The sequence below is a fragment of the Poecilia formosa genome, unplaced genomic scaffold, assembly GCF_000485575.1.
Source record: "Poecilia formosa unplaced genomic scaffold, Poecilia_formosa-5.1.2 Scaffold275, whole genome shotgun sequence".
In the NCBI taxonomy this organism is placed as follows: Eukaryota; Metazoa; Chordata; class Actinopteri; order Cyprinodontiformes; family Poeciliidae; genus Poecilia; species Poecilia formosa.
This window is the reverse complement of record NW_006800214.1, coordinates 689,792-711,479: the sequence shown is the minus strand read 5'-3', so window position 1 is coordinate 711,479 and position 21,688 is coordinate 689,792. Positions and strand designations below refer to the sequence as shown.

The 21,688-nt window shown below is 42.0% G+C and overlaps 1 protein-coding gene across 3 annotated transcripts in view; it reads left to right on the top strand.

The window, feature by feature from the left end:
* LOC103151242 (cyclic AMP-responsive element-binding protein 3-like protein 3-B) overlaps positions 1-18,850 on the top strand; it is a 32,355-nt gene extending 13,505 nt beyond the window's left edge. For all 3 annotated transcript variants that reach the window (XM_016681254.1, XM_016681253.1, XM_007571186.2), the window contains 7 exons: positions 4,165-4,295; positions 5,287-5,397; positions 5,607-5,713; positions 13,050-13,118; positions 17,616-17,700; positions 18,049-18,142; positions 18,245-18,850. In XM_016681254.1, the coding sequence (XP_016536740.1) occupies positions 4,165-4,295; positions 5,287-5,397; positions 5,607-5,713; positions 13,050-13,118; positions 17,616-17,700; positions 18,049-18,142; positions 18,245-18,462 (815 nt within the window). In that variant the 3' untranslated portion in view covers positions 18,463-18,850. The remainder of the gene's footprint in view (positions 1-4,164; positions 4,296-5,286; positions 5,398-5,606; positions 5,714-13,049; positions 13,119-17,615; positions 17,701-18,048; positions 18,143-18,244) is intronic.
* The last annotated feature ends 2,838 nt before the right edge of the window (positions 18,851-21,688 follow it).

The following is a 21,688-nucleotide window of genomic DNA, read 5'->3' as shown; positions in this document are numbered from 1 at the left end:
CACAACAATATAGTCCAGGTTTGAAGAGTCTAGGTGTTGTAGTTTTGGAGCTGGAGTGACCAATATCCAAAAAATGTCCAAAATCAGCCTTTATTGAAGTTTCACAAATCAGAAAAAGGTTTCACAAATCACAAACATGGTTTTAAATATTCTGCTATTAATTGAAAATAATCTGATCCAGGTTTGAAGTGTCTAGATGTTGTAGATTTGGAATTAGACCAGTTCTAGTGTGATCCAGATGCAAAAAAAGTGGTAAAATCAACCTTTATTGAAGTTTCACAAATCAGAAAAAAGTTTCACGAATCACAAACATGGTTATAAATATTCTGCTATTTAAGCAGAATAACCTAGTCCAGGTTTGAAGAGTCTAGGTGTTGTAGTTTTTTAATTAGAGCAGTTTGAGTAATGAAAGAGGTGCCAAAAATAGTGATTATCGAACTTTATTGAGTTTTCACAAATCAGAAAAAGGTTTCACAAATCCCAAACATGGTTATAAATATTCTGCTATTAGAACAGAATTATCTAGTCCAGGTTTCAAGTCTCTAGGTGTAGTAGTTTTTAAACTAGAGTTGATTAAAGATGCGGAAAGTAGTGAAAAATTAAGTTGAATCGCCCTTTAGCTATTGGAAGCTGGAATTGGAAACCAACTTCATCTTCGTACGGGAGACGCAGTTGGTGTTACTCCAATTTCTCCCAGTTTATGAGAAACTGCAGAGCAACAGGCAGCTCAGAGTCGGGCACACACCAGTGGGCATCACAAGAGGTTTGAATGATAGACCAGCCCACCACGTCGTGTTGTGGTTCCATTGACACTTTGCCCTATGCCTGTTAGGAAATGGAACCCAAATAACAAATAAAAATGGGTAGGGCGGTAAAGTGGAGGGTCCAATGGTTCCCTGGCCCCTCCTGTTAAGCTGCGCCAGTTCAGACTTGTGGGAATAATGCATTTAGTGCACACAGATTAATTTTTTTTTTCATAGCCCATGCTCACTGCGTGCTATTTTTACCCTTAGCAACAGTTGCCATGCTTCTGACAATGATGTCATCAGCATGACTTCAAATGATGTCTGTGTCATGAGGCCCTTCTGAGGATGACTTTATGATGTCATAGAGTCCATGACATCACCAACTGATCAGTTAATTCTCTGATCAGTTACCACAAATCAGTCGACACAAGATTCATTTGGACGTTTTAGCACAGCACAATAAAGATGACTGACGAAACCCCACAGAGGGAAATGGATGTGAAGTCTGAGGTTTCTTTTTGGACGAAAGTGAAGAAAACATTGTCCAACAAAGTCCATCCTGGTCAAAGAAGCCCAAATTACAAAAAAAGAGACTTTCTCAGCGAACTTCTGTGGGAAGTAATTGAAAAGACTGCAGATGGACCAACTCTGCATCTTGTCCGACAAACCTTTGAAGAACAACATAGGAAAATTTTGACCTTGCTTTTAAGAAAAACTGCAGATATAAATGTGGACGTACTCTCGAAGGTGTCAGAAGAGCTCGGTGAAAGGATTTTCCAGAGTATTGCGAGAGATGCATTCCACTTTGCCAGTGGACTGCATTTAATCGCACTGCTCGATTACCCGGAAGGACACGAAGTTATTGTGGAAAAATTCAAAAAACACCTGGAGAATCCTGTTCATCCAAAGAAGATGTTAACGTCTACAAAAAGAAAGATCCGAAAGACTTTGTTTCCTACTGAGGACTTGTACGCAGATGAAAACTGCCTGAGTGAGGATTATACTCAGGCAACCATGGACCCTGACCAATTTTTGAGGGACGCAAACAGGATGGGCTTCAGGCATGGAACAGAGGACGAAAGGAGAGTTATGGTGCAAAAGATCCTATGGAGATTGATTTACAAGTCCAGCAACAGATCTAGCTATGGGGCTTACAAACAGAAGCACACTGAACCTGTCCAGAGAAAACTTGCTCCAAAGATCTGGAAAGAAGTCAAAGACATCGATTTTGTGTTTGTTGAGAAAATGGAGAAAAAACTCTGCCGAGATATTTTGCAACTTCTCTGTGGCAATGAAGATGTGGTTAGAGAACTGCTCTTCAAAATGATCAAAAGCGACAATCCAATTGTGATTTACAAGGTTGTAGAGTGCTTCAAAAGAACCCTGGCACGACTGCGGATAATCAATCTCCGAGACACCTTTCTTCAGAAGGCATGGGGGCTCATCAAAAAGGCTGCGTGTGGTGGAGACGATTCAGACGAAGAAGAGAGGCAAGAACCCGCCAAGAGTGAACCAAACGTTGAGTTTAGTCCACGCTTAGCTGGGNTACTGATATTAATGACAATATTTAAACAGACATATTTTGTCCCAGGTCCTGCATCAAGGCACAGCCATGGAGAGGGTTTGGTAACTTCAGGCCCTGCTTTTCTTTCTTTCTTCCTTTTTCTTTTTGGGATGATATGGATTTGTTGGCATCTTCAAGTCGTGACCTTCAGCATGCTCTGGAGCAGCTAGCAGCCGAGTGTGAAGGAGTCGGGATGAGAGCCAGTTTCTAGTTTTATAGTCTGTACATCCTCTGCAAGAACAAAGAAGTTTGACCTCTTGACTCAGACTGCAAGAAAATCACAACGTTACACATTTCTTTTTTCACGCGCCGTCTCACAACTATTATCTTGTGAGACATAAAAGTTCGTCCATATAAATTGTTCTTCAGTCTGAAGGGCCCAACTTGAATCTGTCATGACAAATAAGCAGAAGACAATGGGGTAGATGGATATTTTCCTGATAATTGTAGAAGATATAAAGCATATGGAAATGTTTTATTATGCATCCATTTTATAATGTTCTAATACGTTGTGCTCGTAAGATATTCTAGATTAAGAGAAAACAGTTTTTTGTATGTAAGATTAAGGGAAGTGGAAATCAGGCAGCAGAAGTAAATTTGGAGCCAGGAGAAACATAAACTCGCAGATTAAATGTTTATTTAATTGCTTGGTCTTAAAAATATATTTAGTTTTGTTTTTTTGTTTTTTTTACATTTTACTTAAGCTGAGTTGAAGAAAAATCTAAATTGATGAAAGTCAAACTTCTCTGTTTTGACCTTTTAGATCGTTTTAATGAAAGTGTGTTACATCTTTGGGGGCTCGTTTTACAGTTTTACCATTTTCAAGACATCTGAAGTGCGATATCGTGGCTGCAATATAAGAACAGGAATCAAACAGAATAGTCGCTATCGACGCTTTCGTTCAAAGCGGCTAACATTGTGCTAGCAGCGGGAGTACAGACCCCGGGAACAAATTGGAGCATCGTCACTGATGAAGATAATCTACCAGCCCTGCTGTCTGAGTTTCTGCTCCTGTTGTGTGAAAACAGCTGCTTTTGAACTGTGACAAATTCAAACTGTGACAAACCATGTTAACTCAGTGTCTCATCTATCTGATACCTTCCTCTTCCTCACCTCATCAGCTCTTTTTATGCCTCATCTGCCTGCGGCGCTCCTTATCTTCCTCGCCATACCCTCCCCCTTCCCTGCTTCAGTCCTGCTCCTGAATAGGATGCAACCAAAAATATAATTACATCTCAGAGTTTCTGATATGAAAATTAGATCATAGAAGCACGACTTGTATCGCTCCATCTCTTGATTTTATTTGTATGTAAGACTTATTTTCACAACTGGCCTTGTAGATACAGCAGCCTCGGTTTCACGTCCTGACTCTGTTGCTGCTGTAGCAACAAGAGAGATCTCCTCCTCCACATCCTCCTGGCTCACATTTGCAAAGCACAGCTTTTTTTTTTCCCCCCCTCCTTTTTTTTTCCAGAGGAAAAGCTTTTACACGGTCTGAAAATCACTTGACCAGTCAACAGCAGCTGCAGGCTCGCCTTTCACTCACTCTTGTCACTCTCACCCCTTAAAATCTCCACCAGCCAGAAAGCTCGAGGTAGATATGGTGCTTTATTAACGAGCGGAGCAACTGAATAAATAAATAACTTTCTGGGGGTTTAAAAGCATGACCGTAAACAGATCCGTCTTCCTTCTTGACCTAAAATACAGAAAATTCTTGTGCGGCACCCTGTGCTACTTCCTCTTAACGTTTGAAGGCGACAGAGCAGGAGCCGCTTTTTCCTTAAACCCAACTCAGTTTTGAGTTACATTCATCTGGTTTGTTGTTTTGTTTGCTTTTTCTGTGTCATTGTGCAGGCTGGGAGTCTGAGGGGTGCCATGAGGAGTTTGGCATTACATGCTACCTTTCCAACAGCCAAACCCCACTGCTGCCATCAAGCCGCGTGCTCACAGTGAAGGACCTGCTTTTATCCAATCTGGGACAGAACGTAAGAGAAGCTCGGCGTCTGTCTGACGCGCGTATATTTCCTTAAAGGGCATGTTTCAGTATTTTCTCTACTGTTTCTTTTTGATTTTTCATGACCATGTACAGTTTTCTTTATCTCCATGTCAGAAACCGAAGAACTATTATTTCCACAAGTATTTTAGGTGTTTGGGTGTCTTAGTGCTGATTTGATTTGGTGTCAATTTGGCTGGGACTCTCGTGAATTAGATTTTAAAGCTCATTCAGTGTGCATTTGTAAGACACAGGAGAAGGAAGTCAGTAGAAATACTGTGTGAGAGCATTAGCTTGGAGACTTAGCAAACTGGCATCCTACTCAGAAATTTAAAGTGACTCTGTGATGACATATAATTTGTATATTTATTTGGCTCAGATACTAAGAAAAGAATTGAGCTTGTGCTTCAGCCAGATTCCTAGGGGTTGCTTTTGGTGGGAGATGAAAAATCTGTCATTTTCAAACAAATTTACCAACATTTCCTCCATTGAGGATCTTTGGGAGAAGTAGTAGTGCTCACTCTATCATCTTCTGTGCTGCCAATAATCCAGCCAACCACATATTCTCATTGGGAGGGTCTTTGTTGCTAAGAAAACAACTGTTTCCTGTTAACAACAGGAAGTCCACCTCTTTTGTTACAGACAAAATATCTTCTTCATATATGATAGTGCATTTTTTTTGTTATAAAGGCAAAGCTGCTAATGTTTGAGTATTGTCGGAAATGTGTGTCTTAAAATGTCTTTTGAAAATCAAAATGTGGAATTTATTTATTCCACATTTTCAAGAGTGTTAGGAATAAAATATAATGAACCTTTTCCGTTTTTTAATCAGTATTAATGAAAAACAATCAGAGTTATTATGTGCCTTGTTTTCAAACACAGACCTCCTGGTTGCAGCCCGCTCTCCAAAAAGCAGGAAAATAATTTTCTGAACTTGTATTCCACTTTAATTTCCTTCTCCTACCTGGAATTGTGTTTGACAGGCACAGCGAATTTCTCAGCAGTCCTTGCAGGAGCTTGTGCTGAATGAGGATGAGAAGAAGCTTCTAGCTAAAGAGGGCATAAGTTTACCCTGCAAACTGCCCCTGTCCAAGGTAAATGAGCAGGTTACAGACGTAGCGCTCTTCCTGCACACACACACACACACCGTGCCAATCTGATTCACATCTTTGAAAATCTAAATCTGGAGGCACCGTTACACAACCCTTGCCAACTTCCTAACCCACTTTTGTCTCACTTACCTTTCTCCTCTTCACATTTTTTCTCGTCCTTGTTCTTACATCCGTTTCATCTTTGTGACAAGTTTGAGGAGAGGATTTTGAAGAAGATCCGGCGGAAAATCCGTAACAAACGCTCGGCTCAAGAAAGTCGGAAGAAGAAAAGGGAATATGTTGACAGGCTGGAAGGGAGGTAAGAAATCAACTTACTGCAGCACCGTCACCGGAGGTGACATTATTAGTGAGTAGCTTGAGCTAGAAAATTACAAGTTTCATCTGCAATGAGTTGTACATCCTGAAACATCCTGTAACCTATCGACATATTTTAATATATGTAATTATCTTTTAAGTATAAGAGGTTTTGACACAGTTACTATTAATGATATTAATAATGATCATTTATCTGTTGTGAGTCTTTTGGGATGAAAGCACAAAAATATTCATGATGCTTTCGCTGATGGCTCAACAAAAATAAGAGCCAAACATATTAATGTCTTACAATCCCGGGTAAGATTCAACTGGAGAGAGGTGAGAATTTTTTAACAAGAATAATTTTTATTGTTCATCATACAGTGCCAACACAACCACAAAAAAAGCTAAACTCAGCAGAAGCTATGCTAATATGGATGTTATCCTAGCAACTTCTGTTTTAGCAAAACGTCCATTGTGGCTTTTGAATTTTATTGACCCTTATGGGGCACCGTAGGATTCAGCCTTCTTAGGAAATACGTCATTGAGAAGCTATGACTGTTTTTTTTTATATTTGCTTGGGCACAATTTAGGAAACATTATGATCAATTTCAGTGTTACTCGTAATACGAAATACATGTTTCGCAAAAAGTGTGAAGTTGTTGTGCAAATCTGAGCACGTGTTTTCCTCTTTCCTCTTAGATTGTTACATTTTGATAATTGTGGATCAGGTTTTAATTTTAGCGTGTTGGTAATTGCAAGAAACTGTAATTGGAAGTCTAAGAGACATTGGTGTTTTTAGTGTAGACTATTAAACATTTTTCATAAACTATTTCTCAGGACTGAGCAGCATCTAAAGCACTGCAGACCTCATTTGCCTCAGTTAAGGTCAAGATTTTATGATTTAGTTGAAAGAATTAAACTGAGCAAAAATAGCATCCATAGGAGGATTGCAAGGCTGAATCACTGCTGATCAAAAAAGAACACAAAGGCCTGTCTCACGTTTTCCCAAAGAGACCTGGAGGGGAATCTGTGGATTAATGAGACAAACATGGTGGAGGTGTTATGACTGCTGCCTTGGTACAATCTGTGGCAACAGATTAATTCTGTTCTCCTGGAGGACAATGTCTGACCACCTGATTGTGAACTGAAGCTCAAGCACAACTGGGTTATCAGAGAAGTGTCCACAGCTGTGGACAGCAATTTAAAGCGCACAAGCAAGTCGACCTCAAAATTCCTGAAAAATTAAAATGAAGGTTTTGAAATGAGTCGAAGAGTGGGTCAAAATTCCTCCACTCTGGTGCTGAAGATTCGTTGGCAGCTACTGAAAGTTTCAATTTGCTTCATAAGGGATATTAATCAACACGAATACATTAAAACAACCGCGTTTTACGTGCCACGTTTAGCCACAAGGATTAACTTTCATCTGCAGTCTCCTGGTGAATTGATGGTGAAAAATAAAGAAAAACATTTGACACAAACACGGATGAACACACTGTATGTAATTTACAGAAAATGACAATAAATGGTCAGTAATTATACAAATTAGCAATTACAAAAAGCAAGTCACACCCATAGAAAAACATTTAAAGCAATGTTTTAAAAATGGTTGAAGTCAACAATCGAGTCTCAAACCTGTTAGGTTTAGCAGCAATTGCTCTTTCACTCAGGGAGTAATGTTTGTAAAAAGCTATAATTCTTAGAATTGTCTTGTTGTTTGACAGCATCTTACATAATCTGCAATCCTTTTAGTTTACATGTTTATAATTGGTCTTGGGTGTATTATTACCAACCCTCTCATGAATCAAAAGAGGACTTTGCGATTTGGAGCAAAAAGTTTATACTGGACACAAAACAAACAAATAAAAAACAAAACAAACAAACATTTAAATCATACAGGATATGCAAGATGTGAGAGGATGTGCGACAAATGTCTCGGCGGGGCCATGAACAAATTTATAGTTTTTTTTAATCATTTGTGACATAGTTGTTATAATTCCTGGGAGCATCTGTAACTCTATTATCCCAAAGACATATTCCCTCTATTAGCGGCGACAGCGATATCGATTCAGTGGAGGGGACGTGCGCCCGGCCTTATCTTGAATTGTCATGTCACAGAACGATAAGAACTGTGGGACATTACGATTATCCACTACCTCATTCACTTTAGGCCATAATCTCAGGGAACATTAATGCTGCAGAAGGCCACCACTGATCAGCGGGCCAAACACAAAGAATCTGAGACGTAACCCGTTTATGTAGCAGAATCAGCACAGAGACGCACTTACAGTGGTTTCGCAAAAGTACTCACACCATTTGTACTTTTCATATGACACAAGATTTTTTTTTTTCTTACTAATCAAAATCCGGCAAACGCGGCATATATTTGTCATCTATGTTAAACTAAAGGAAACATGTCAAGCTTTTGAGATCTCACAGGGCTCTGCTTAATCCATCCTCCGAGAATAAATGGAGTGACAGGCCGTGTGTGAGATTATTAATCAGAGAAGCAGCTACGATGCCCGGTGGCATTGTGCTGAAGCTGCTGCAGAAATTATCGCAAAGGTAAAATTCCTGGTAAAATAATCTGTCAGCAGGAGCGCTATTGTCATGACTTTGAAATTCATAGCAGATCCTGCTCGCAGTTTGCTTCAGACCATGAAGGAAACGCAGCAGACGTGAGAGAAAGTTCTCAGACTGAACGACACCAAAAAAAGAAGAAGAAGAAACATTTCAGCTTAGATGCAAAACACTCAATGTGCAGTGGAAAACTAACACTGACGCTAGTTAGAGTCAACAGGAAGATCAATGGGGTTAAATCCTGGGCAACACTGACAGAAAATGAGTTGGAGGCTGAAAAGACTTGAGACTGGGGTGGAGGTTTGCCTTACAGCAACACAACCAGCCCCCCCAAAAAAGAAAAAGTGTGTGGTCATAGCATGAGAAAATGTGAAAGTGTCAAAGCAGGTGTATACCTGCTTTTGCAAGGCAGCGTAAATGATTCAGTGTGCTTGGAGGGAATATTTTGCACATCTTGCTGGTCCAGTATGTGGTCAGCTGCCCTGCAGCATGTTGGTAAACCACCAAATCAGGCAGAGACACACAACAATGTGATATCCAGCTGCGAACCAAACCAAACCAAACCAAACCACCAGAGCTGTCTGTGATGCAGTTGGAAAAAGGCTTAAGCCAAACCTGAAGATGATGCAATATGACTTATTGGGAGGGTAGAAGCTTTGCCGGGATTAAGCTCAATTTAGGCATTCTCCTCCCTCTCTGTCTCCAGGCTGCGGAGAGCCTTTGAGAGCCTTACCATGCAAGCTGCCAGCCAGCAAATTCGTCAGCAAGCATGAAAAGCATACCAGCCTCCCACATGTTGGCAGTTTTACCTTATCACCCCCTTCCCCCCCAAATAAAGTAAGGTGGAAGAGCATGCAGCCAAGAGCAGCAATGTCTTCAGTTTGCTGTGCTTTATCACTAATTAAGTTCAGGTTATTTATGTTGTTGTTCTATTGTTGTTTACAGATCTGCAAACTAATTCATCCATGTCAGGGAAGGAGGTAAAATAAGGGAGTTTGTTGCTAAAACACAAATAATAATNGAGTCAGGACCTGTCTCCAAGTCAGGACCTGTCACCGAGTCAGGACCTGTCTCCGAGTTAGGACCTGTCACAGAGTCAGGATCTGTCACAGAGTCAGGACCTGTCTCTGAGACAGGACATGCCTCAGAGTTAGGACAGACCTCTGTGACAGGAACTGCCTCAGAGTCAGGACCTGCGTCAGAGTCAGGACCTGTCACTGAGTCAGGACCTGTCTCCGAGTTAGGACCTGTCACAGAGTCAGGACCTGTCACAGAGTCAGGACCTGTCTCTGAGACAGGACCTGCCTCAGAGTCAGGACAGACCTCTGAGACGGGACATGCCTCAGAGTCAGAACAGACCTCTGCAATGGAATCTTCCTCAGAGTCAGGACCTGCGTCAGAGTCAGGACCTGTCACTGAGTCAGGACCTGTCTCCGAGTCAGGACCTGCCTCAGAGTCAGGACAGACCTCTGAGATGGGACATGCCTCAGAGTCAGAACAGACTTCTGCAATGGAATCTTCCTCAGAGTCAGGACCTGCATCAGAGTCAGGACCCGTCTCCGAGTCAGGACCTGTTTCCGAGTCAGGACCTGTCTCCTAGTCAGGACCTGTCTCTGAGTCAGGACCTGCCTCAGAGTTAGGACCTGCCTTAGAGTTAGGACCTGTCTCCGAGTCAAGACCTGCCTCCGAGTCAGGACCTGTCTCAGAGGCAGGACCTGTCTCAGAGTTAGGACCTGTCTCAGAGTCAGGACCTGTCTCCGAGTCAGGACCTGTCTCAGAGATAGGACCTGTCTCTGAGTCAGGACCTGCCTTGAGTCTGGACAGATGTCTGAGTCAGGATCTGTCTCAGAGTCAGGACCTGTCTCAGAGTTAGGACCTGCCTCCGAGTTAGGACCTGTCTCAAAGTCAGGACCTGCCTTGAGTCTGGACAGATCTCCGAGTCAAGACCTGTCTCAGAGTCAGGATCTGTCTCAGAGTCAAGACCTGTCTCAGAGTCAGGATCTGTCTCAGAGTCATGACCTGTCTCAGAGTTAGGACCTGCCTCCGAGTTAGGACCTGTCTCAGAGTGAGGAGCTGCCTTGAGTCTGGACAGATCTCCGAGTCAGGACCTGTCTCCGACTCACGACAGACCTCTTAGTCCTCATGCCTAATGGTGTTTTCAGGATTTTTTCTCACCAACGGAGTGACACTTTGTCAGAAGTGTCAAAACTGGATGCGTTTCCTCAGCAGAACTTCGCAACCTACCAGAGCGGATGATTATGGCCTTAAGAGTGCGTACAAGTTTTCAATCTGAGAATACCGGAAACCTTTAGTCATCCNTTTACAGATCTGCAAACTAATTCATCCATGTCAGGGAAGGAGGTAAAATAAGGGAGTTTGTTGCTAAAACACAAATAATAATACAAGTTATTTTCTTTTCCACTCTGGAGTTGCCCATGGTGAGAGGCTCGGGGCAGGAGTAGGCATACTTGTACCCCCCATCTTGGCACCTGTACGTCGGGGTTTACCCCGGTGAACGAGAGGGTAGCCTCCGTCCACCTACGGGTGGGGGGACAGGCTCTGACTGTTGTCTGTGCTTATGGGCCGAACAGCAGTTCAGATTACCCACCCTTCTTGGAGTCCTTAGAAAGGGTACTAGAGAGTGCCCTTCCTGGGGACTCCCTTATTCTACTGGGGGACTTCAACGCTCACGTGGGCAATGACAGTGAGACCTGGAGGAGCGTGGTTGGGAGGAACAACCCCCCGATCTGAACTCGAGTGGTGTTCTGTTGTTGGACTTCTGTGCTCGTCACGGATTGTCCATCACGAACACCATGTTCAAGCTTTAGGGTGTCCATATGTGCACTTGGCACCAGGACACCTGTGAGACGGAGCTTTAACTCCTATCTCCGGCAGAACTTCGAACACATTCCGGGGGAAGTGGGGGACATTGAGTCTGAGTGGACCACGTGCCTCCATTGCCTAGGCGGCTTATCGGAGCTGCGGCCGCAAGGTTGTTGGTGCCTGTCGCGGCGGCAACCCTCGAACCCGTTGGTGGATGTTTTCGGTGAGGGATGCTGTCAAGCTGAAGAAGGAGTCCTATCGGGCCTTTTTGGCATCCCAGTCTGGAGTCCCACTCTGGGACGCTTCACCCGCATGCCTGTGAAAATGTGAAAAGCGGCTCGGGTGGTCGCTGAGGCAAAAATTCGGGTGTGGGAGGAGTTTGGAGAGGCCATGGAGAAAAAGACTTCCGTACGGCTTTGAGGCGATTCTGGTCCACCATCCGGCGTCTCAGGAGGGGGAAGCAGTGCAGCACCAACACTGTTTATAGTGGGGGATGGTGTGCTGCTGACCTCAACTCGGGACGTTGTGGGCCGGTGGGCAGAATACTTCAAAGACCTCCTCAATCCCACCAACATGCCTTCTGTTGAGGAAGCTGAGCCTGGGGACTCTGGGTTGGGCTCTCCAATCTCTGGGGACGAGGTCGCCGNAGACCTCCTCAATCCCACCAACATGCCTTCTGTTGAGGAAGCTGAGCCTGGGGACTCTGGGTTGGGCTCTCCAATCTCTGGGGACGAGGTCGCCGAGGTGGTCAAAAAGCTCCTCGGTGGCAGGTCCCCTGGGGTGGATGAGATCCGCCTGGAGTTCCTTAAGGCTCTGGATGTTGTAGGGTTGTGTTGGCTCACGCGACTCTGCAATATCGCATGAACATCGGGGGCAGTTCCCCTGGATTAGTACCGATTCGTTGTGGTGAAGAGAGAGCTGAGTCAAAAAGCGAAGATCTCGATTTACTAGTCGATCAACGTTCCCACCCTCATCTATGGTCATGAGCTTTGGGTCATGACCGAAGAACGAGATCACGGATACAAGCGGCCGAAATGGGTTTTCTCCGCAGGGTGGCTGTGCTCTCCCTTAGAGATAGGGTGAGAAGCTCGGTCATCCGGGAGGGACTCAGAGTAGAGCCACTACTCCTCCACGTCGAGAGGAGCCAGTTGAGGTGGCTCGGGCATCTGGTAAGGATGCCTCCTGGACGCCTCCCTGGTGAGGTGTTCCGGGCACGTCCCACCGGGAGGAGGCCCCGCGGAAGACCCAGGACACGCTGGAGGGACTATGTCTCTCGGCTGGCCTGTGAACTCCTTGGGGTTCCCCCGGAGGAGCTGGAAGAAGTGGCTGGGGAGAGGGAAGTCTGGGGCTCCCTTTTGAAGCTGCTGCCCCCGCGACCCGACCCCCGGATAAGCGGATAATCGTGCAAAGTGCTCGATTTGCAATGTGCAAATCGATGTGCAAAGTGACTAAATCGAGCACTTTGCACGATTTAGTCTTTTTTTTTTAAACGGATTAAAATTTTATTTGTGTTATTAATGCCATTTGAAAATCTGAGCAGGCGCTCCAATCGTGTGCTGTTAACATCTCATTCCGGCCTGACCTCTGCCGGCTCCCGTTAACAAAAGTTTCATGAGATTGTCAGTGCTATTGAGTGGAGTCAACGTTTGCTAGTAATTAAACCGGCCTCATGCAGTGCATAGCAACGGGGTGTCATTATCAAGCCCAGGGTCATAATAGGGGGATGATTTGGGGGACAGAGGGAGATGGGAGGAGGGAGCGCGGTTTGATTTAATGGACGGGATGAAGTGGATGATAACAGTCGGCCGGCGGATATTGGCAGAAGGGGGAAACAAATCCTAACAAAACACTCTTCTTCGCACTGCTTTTTGTTTTTCCGTCTTTTGCAGATTTGCACTCTCATCCTTGTGTTTCCCCCCCCCCATCTGTTGCTGCAGGATGACAGCATGCAGCTCCCAAAACCTCGAGCTTCAGAGGAAAATCCAGAAGCTGGAAGAGACTAACAAGTGAGTTATTATACATGACCGGATCATTCGTTGTAGTGATTGTTTGGTTTGAGTTTAAATATTTAAAAACTTATAAAACACAAAGTAATATTTTTGCTGAAATTTTTGTTGTTGTCGTTGGATGAGCAGGTTCAAATCGTAAAAACTTTCAGTTCACTAAAATAGGGAAAAGTGACAAACCCAGGAAGAAATCCAATCAATGAGACCTTGAAGAAAAAAGAAAGTTTAAAAATAATATTTACACACTTACATGCCACTTTTTTTAGGTACACCTGGCCAATTGCTCATTAACGCAAAGTGCAAATCAGCCAATCAGCCAATCAGCTGGCAGCAGATAAAATAAAATATGAAGGAAACTAATAANACACAAAACACTTAGTTTGAAAGTAGCTCATGCAAAGTGATGTAAAAATGAAACCATTCTACAATCAATTTGCAGACTTTATTTTGCAATTTAAGACCATAAATTGATGTGTCATCTAGTTTTTATAACTAACCTTTACTATTATATATTAAGAACTCAACATATTCTTGAGCTTGCTAATGTTTATCTTCTGTACATCACAACTAATTTATTGCATTTTACTATACAAATTTTCAACGTATAAATTAAATGTAAAGCAGTCTTGACTCTAGTCTTTGAAGTCAAATAAACAATTTTGTTAAGTTATTACTATAAGATGGAACATCATAGTTGTAAACAGGACCAACATACTTCAACATAAATGCAGAAAGTCAACCATTATTTTTATGAAATACAGGTATAAATATTTTGTAAAAAATCAAATGCTACATAAACTCAGCCGGTAAAACTTTATTTGAAGGCGGGTGAATAAGACTGACATGACACCGTCATAAACACCTGTCATGAACATGAATAAGTCTTCATGAATATTTATGAATGTTGTCATAAAGCGTCATTCGGTAAATTATGACACTTTTAATACAAAGTTGACATTATTGAAAATGTCTTTGTTTTGACAACATTAATCTAGACAAAGATTAATGATTGATTAATATTATTGAGTAGGTTGTTTTCTTGTCAGCACAAAGACAGTACTCTTATCTTTTATGTGACATAAGTGTCAATAAAATGATAGTATTATAAAAATACAGCTGTGGTCAATAAATCCCCACATATTTGTTAATTATTTAATAAGTAAACCAATGATTTACTTATGAAATGATTTATTTATAATATGTAAATAAGTTACCAGTTCACACTGCTAGGATCCTTTTATTGCAATTTAGATTGTGGTGATTTTGTTCTTTTATGCTGAGTTTGCATGCATTTCTAGAATGTGTAATATTACCTTAACCTCTATAATCCTATGTCCTAATTTATTAATTGAGAAGAATTATCAGAAAAAACTGTAGCAAGTTTTACATTCAATGAATAAAAATTAAATTTTGATTACGTATGGAAAGCAAATGTAAGGTATCTTTATAGTTGTGTTTATGATATTCTATTTGGAAGCTTGGTTTTTCACCAGGTTCCAGTTTTGTCTCAGACTAACTGCTGTTGACAGTAGATTTGATGTGAATTATATACATGACTGCCTCATAAGTTTTAGATAAATCAGTGAAATGTTTGTAAGCTATTGGTTCAGTGGCTAATTAAGACACACATCACTTTGTTTTATGTCTGCAATTTACAAGGTGCATGTAGTTTTATAGTAGAGACACTTCAATGTAGATATTTAGACAAACCACATTCATAAGACAATAAAAAACATCCAAGGATAGCTTCAATTTGAAATAACACACACACGGGCATATTCTAAAATTCACTTTTTTTTTATTGCACTCATTATCACTTCCAGATTTTTTTCTTTCTTTTTTGGAGACATGACCCTGCATCAGGCACGGCCACCGCTCAGGTTTACAGAGTATCATCAGAAATAGGGAAGATGTCCAGGGCGCAGCAGATGTGTGCGCCCTGGACACATGTGGATGAAAATGGTGTTAGAGGTCAGAGGAGAACATACCGACTGGATCAAGATGGTAGAAAGGCAACAGTAGCTCATTGAAATGCTCATTAAAGCCAAGATGTGAGGAATGCCACCTCTGGAAGTAAAATATGTCAAACCTTGAGGTAGATGGGCAGCAGCAGATCACACCACTGAGGCTGCAGTTTATTTGGATAATTGGCAATGAACATATATATATAAGGTAGACAATAAATAAAGGAATATTAAATCAATTTTGTATTTAGAAAATAAAAAAAATAAAGGTCACAATGAGCTAAAAACAGTCATATTAGATACACTATATGAAAAAAAGATAAAATAAAATATGAAGGAAACTAATAACATTGAAAAGTGGAAAATTAAATAATTGTTGCCACGTTAAATTAATGCTGTTGAAATCGCTCCAATCGTGTGCTGTTAACATCTCATTCCGGCCTGACCTCTGCCGGCTCCCGTTAACAAAAGTTTCATGAGATTGTCAGTGCTATTGAGTGGAGTCAACGTTTGCTAGTAATTAAACCGGCCTCATGCAGTGCATAGCAACGGGGTGTCATTATCAAGCCCAGGGTCATAATAGGGGGATGATTTGGGGGACAGAGGGAGATGGGAGGAGGGAGCGCGGTTTGATTTAATGGACGGGATGAAGTGGATGATAACAGTCGGCCGGCGGATATTGGCAGAAGGGGGAAACAAATCCTAACAAAACACTCTTCTTCGCACTGCTTTTTGTTTTTCCGTCTTTTGCAGATTTGCACTCTCATCCTTGTGTTTCCCCCCCCCCATCTGTTGCTGCAGGATGACAGCATGCAGCTCCCAAAACCTCGAGCTTCAGAGGAAAATCCAGAAGCTGGAAGAGACTAACAAGTGAGTTATTATACATGACCGGATCATTCGTTGTAGTGATTGTTTGGTTTGAGTTTAAATATTTAAAAACTTATAAAACACAAAGTAATATTTTTGCTGAAATTTTTGTTGTTGTCGTTGGATGAGCAGGTTCAAATCGTAAAAACTTTCAGTTCACTAAAATAGGGAAAAGTGACAAACCCAGGAAGAAATCCAATCAATGAGACCTTGAAGAAAAAAGAAAGTTTAAAAATAATATTTACACACTTACATGCCACTTTTTTTAGGTACACCTGGCCAATTGCTCATTAACGCAAAGTGCAAATCAGCCAATCAGCCAATCAGCTGGCAGCAGATAAAATAAAATATGAAGGAAACTAATAATGTTGAAAAGTGGAAAATTAAATAATTGTTGCCACGTTAAATTAATGCTGTTGAAAATGATGAATATTATTTTATGTTACAATGTGTAATCAAACAAGTTGGGGAAGTTCTTATTTTTTTTATTTGGTGGATGTAATATTTTGCACACCAGTTACTTTATAAAGGCATTTATCCATTTCTATGTTTATAGCTAATCATATGTCAGAATCTGGCCTCCGTAGATTTAAGGTCGCCTGGTCCAAAACGATTCGATATCAACAGCAACATTAGTTAGGGAGAGTCACAATATGGTCTAAACAAAGTAAGAAAAATAAAAAATGGATCCATTCTGTCTTTTATAAATGATTTATGGTATAATGTTGAGGGGGATATTTTCTATTTGGCTTCTCACAGCAGCATAAAGCCCAACGCTCATCATCTCAAGCTGCTTTCTTCAGTGTGACAATGAGTTTAGGAATGTTTCCGACCTGAAATCATGAAGCATTAAGGTGGCTCTAAAAGCCAGTGGGAGTCCAATCCGCTACTAGCAGGGTGTACTTAATAATGAAGGGAGTGAGTGTGCACTTTATATTCTGCAGCCTATAGCCACAGTTGTTTTGTTAGACTAAATGGATGGATGTGCAAAAATACACAGACTAGATCATTGTAGACGTAAAATAAAACCCAAACAGAACAAAAACAAGCAGACCTGTCTTGTTTTTTTAATCTGCAATGCACGGTTAAGTAAAGTCAACAAAAATATGCCCTCAGTTTGTGCATTTGGTTGCATATATTCACTTTATTTGCTGATTTATGGTAGTCTTGGTCTGCTTTCTATGACTAAGCTGGTAATTTTTCACATTGCTTATGCCCCCCTGTTGTGAATCGTCTCAGTTTTTGGTTGATCTATATTCACATAGCCCCAGGCTCTCCCTCCAGGGGCGCTGCTGACAGTCTGAGTAGGAAATGTTTTTCCATGCATTGTGTGCCGCCTCTCTCTCTCTCTGCATGTAAACTGCCTTTGATACAAATTATATAATTTAACACCAAATTCCGCAGCTTGACTTTAATTACCGTCCGCGATCCGGTTGCGTCGCTTCCCCTCTCTGTCGCTCGGCCGTGAACCAAAAACAAGAGAGGTCGCTGGAAGAAGCCAAGCTCTTCCTCTGCCCGAAGTGTGCGGCTTCTGCTTCTTTTTGCTTCAGTTGCCAAAGATCACAGTTGCCGAGAAACTCGATGCCCGTATTTCGTCTGTGGGCCCCTTATGTGAAACTTTCACACGATCTCTTTCATCTTCTTACTCCTCTCTTTGTGTTCACAGTGCTCTGCTGGAGCAGCTACGCCAGCTACAGGCTCTCTTGCCTAATAGCTCCTGCAAAACAACAAACAGAGGAACCTGCATCCTGGTGAGATGTAACACCAAAATACCCCCCAATTTGCACCACTGTGGAGCATGTTCAGACGCACTGCTTCCTTTGTTGCTGATGTAGACGCTCAGGAAACGCATTAAAGCTGTAAAAAAAAAAAAAAAGGCATCATTACAACATTCTAGGAGTTTCCCCAATATGTCCTTGCTGTGTTTCCCTCAAAGATCTAGGAGTCTGTTTAAATGTTTGAACGGCATCTGGGCTCATGTGTTTGTCCAGGGCTTTATGTAGGTAACGTCCTCACTTTTTCACTTTTTGTCTCTGTGCATTTGCTCACTTCCTCATCGTTTGTTCTTTCTCTTCTTCGCTTATGTGTTCACGTTGCAGGTTTTGCTCCTCTGCTTCTCTCTGCTCATTTCCTCAAATATTCAGCCGGTCCCTTACAGCCAACGCGGCCATGCAGAATATACAAGGACCGCAGGTCTGTTGACACACACCGCCTCACTTTTGTCCAGCAAACCAACACACACACACATGCAAAAAGCACACATTCGCTCACCTCCTCCACGTCTCTGCCTATCAGCGTCGTCGCGCTCCCTGCTGTCAACGAGCGAAGCGGGAGAAGCCCGTCCTCAAACTTTTTCACTTTCCTCAGTCTCCTGGGGCTTCGAGGACCTGCGAAGCCTAAAGGAGAAGCTTTGGGCCTGGACGGTCGTCTCCACGGTGCACCTCCAGTCGCTGCGCCAACGGGAACACGAGAACGGAGATGATTACGGATCTTGGCGGAGCAGAAACATATAGAAGCAGCGGTGGTGTTGGCTTGTGTGTCAGTAGAGTGAGCACTTTAATTGCTTTTTTCAGTGTCTGTGTTTGACTGTTATGATTTCAGTGGTGCACAAACTAGATGCTTCTAGCCAGAACCTGTGCGATTATGGTCAGTAGGGAGCAACAAGCCGCACTGATGTCTGATAAAACAAAACAAAACAGAAAAAGGAACAAGGAAACTCCTCAAGGTTCTTGTTCAGGTACATGAGAAGGAGATTCACCCCTTTAATTTATTATGCACTTTAAATACATATTGTTAAATATGTCAGGAATGAGCTTTAACTTCCTCTGTAACATTTCAGTGAAATGATGATAAAGCACAGGAGCTAAAGAGGTTTTCAAAATAAAATTTTGCTAAAATGCATTTCTTGTTTTTCTTACTCGCTTCGTGTCAGGTGTTTGTGCTGCAGTTACACAAACAGGAGGTACACAGCGCAGTTGTGCACTTGTTGCTGTTAACGGTGCCTTGGGATCGTATCCATACCGTCAGAGTAAAACCACAAACCTCAAAGAGCTTAACTCACAAACCGATGTAAAACAGAAGGAAAACGATACTCAGTTTTTGCGACTCTTTATCGATCAAAACAGGCTAACTGAGGTCTTCCCGAGTCGACCTTTTTCAGAATAAAAGTCGTTACTAATTACTCTGGTTTTATGTTTGGGGTTGTTGTTCTGCTGGATTGCTTTTGCAGCCTCTTGCAGCGTTTATACTAGCATCGCCCTGGTTTTAATGCCATCCAGGAAGAAAAGCTTTACCCACAGAAAAAAGCGTTGGAGCGTTGTGTTTGGGGCGGTGTGCGGTGTTCGTTTTCCACCACAAATACTGCTTTGCATGCAGGTCAGTTTTGCCCTTGTTTGGCTGAAGCTTCTTCAGCGTGTTCATTTCCTCTACAAAATTTGTGGAAAATATTCTCTTTGTTTACTTTCTACAGTGGATTTTTTTCGCCACATTCATCACTTACCCTTAATGGATAGATGTTATGGAGAAAAGAAAATCTCCCATCAACAGATTCTCCCACATCCAGACTCTAAATGTTTTGTTGTTGTTTTTTTTCCCCCAGGGCTATCTCGTAATTAGCTCCATTCATCTTTCCATAAACTCTAATCAGGTTTCCTGTGCCTGGTTTAGAAAAGCATCCCCATATCATGACGCCGTCGCCACCATGTTTCACTGTGGCAATGCTGAAGGCACACAGCATGTCTTAATTTAGGTCTTATCTCACTAGAGAATCTTTTTTTGACGTGTTTTCTGCACACTTGTTAAAATGGGACTGCTAATGGGACTCCTTTCTCGCCTCTGCCTGCAGTTCCTCCAGAGTTATCTGCTTCACTAATTACTTCACTCTTTTCTCGCCTTCCAGTGAAGGTTGCTCTTCAAGTATCGATAGCTTCGCAGGCCAGTGATTCGGGATACGACTCTACAAACCAACCCTGCTTTAGATTTCTCCAAAAGTTTCTCTCTGACCTGCTTGCTGGGCTCCTTGCTCTTAAATACTAACACCGCACGTTCCCCTAAGGCTGCTGATTCACCGACGTACCTCAGCGGCCTTCACAAAAAGTACTGACAGACACTCAGTTGGACTCCTAATGAGAGTACAGAAATTTTAACATGTAACACCCACTCTAAACTCGCTCCAATGGCTCTCCGTCACTGTAAGATCTGAGCCTTTCTGACTCATCAGTGCAGCCATGGAAATGCTCCTCCCTATCTACAACCTCAACATGGTCCCTGCCTTCCACACGGACTCCTTCACAGCCGAACAAAACTACACACAATGGGGAGATTATGGTTTAAAAAACCAAAATCTCAGTTTAAAATCGTTCTTTTGTTTTATGCAGAAAAAAAAATTATTTTAATTTAAGCTGTAAATGTATTTATTTGCAGTTTCATGCTGCTGTTTCTAAGGATTTGTAGCACCTTCAGGTTTGATCTAAAATAAAATGGTATAATAAGAAAAATACATTATTGTTAATATCATTAATCAACAGTTTGGTAAAAATGGAAAGGCTGTCGCTTAAACTGGATTTTATTACGTGGTATCAGAGTAAAACACAGGATATAATTTCCCTTCCACTTGATAACTATGCTATTATTTCTTTGGGTCAAATTATATAATCCCCCCCACCCTAAAAAGAAATATACATGTTAGCTTGAGGACGATCTTCACTGCATACGCCAACATTCAGGCAGAAAAAGACAGAAAAGAAAACATTTACTTTGCTGTTCCCGTGTCTGACAACAATTAGAAAAGTGATGGACGCCGTGAAGACGCATGTGCAGACCGTGTCTGACAACAATTAGAAAAGTGATGGACGCCGTGAAGACGCATGTGCAGACCGTGTCTGACAACAATTAGAAAAGTGATGGACGCCGTGAAGACGCATGTGCAGACTGTTTCAGCTCTCACGTCCAAAGGACTTGCAGCATGTTCAAGCACCAAACACTTTCAGCATCAGCTGTCAGCAAAACCTCAGTCCTCCCAGTTATTATCTCGAGTGGGCTCTCTGTGGTCCATGTGCGTGCTACACAAAGAACAGATTTAGGAGATTTTTTTTCTTTTTTCAGCATCTCCTCATAACTGAGGACGACATGATGGAGCCGAGTTAAACTTCAGCTCCATCATGATCCGTCTTGAATATCGTTCGAGTTAATATTCTCCAAGAACGCTGGACGAAATGTTTAGAAAAAGGCTGCGCCAAGTGTGATGTCTAAAGTCACACATTTTTGCACAGCTAATTATGATGTATTCTAATGATGTGTTCAAGTAAGAGATAAAAAAAAAAATAACAAAGATCTTGCAAATGTATGGTTGTTTTTTTTTTGGTTGTTTTTTTCCCGTCCATAATCAGGCTTTGCTGTGCTCTGGGCATCCAGGATCTCAGTATGTCTAAAGCGTTTCTGTAACTGTCCAGAACGAGTGCAGTGGCTCAAGGCAAGAGCTGCTCGGGTGCATTTAACAATTTAAGAAAAGAGGGATTTCAGCAAATCTGAACCAAAACTCCAAGTGCGCTCGCTGCACAGCCTGGAGTCTGAAATGAATTATTGATCACACAACTTTAAACAATGTGTTGCTGTGTATTAATAGAAAGTTCAGAATCTGTGGGTAGAAATTCAAACAGAATCTGATTGTCAGTTTTGAGCTGAGGTGCTGCTGCTGCCAGAATAGATAGATAGATAGATAGATAGATAGATAGATAGATA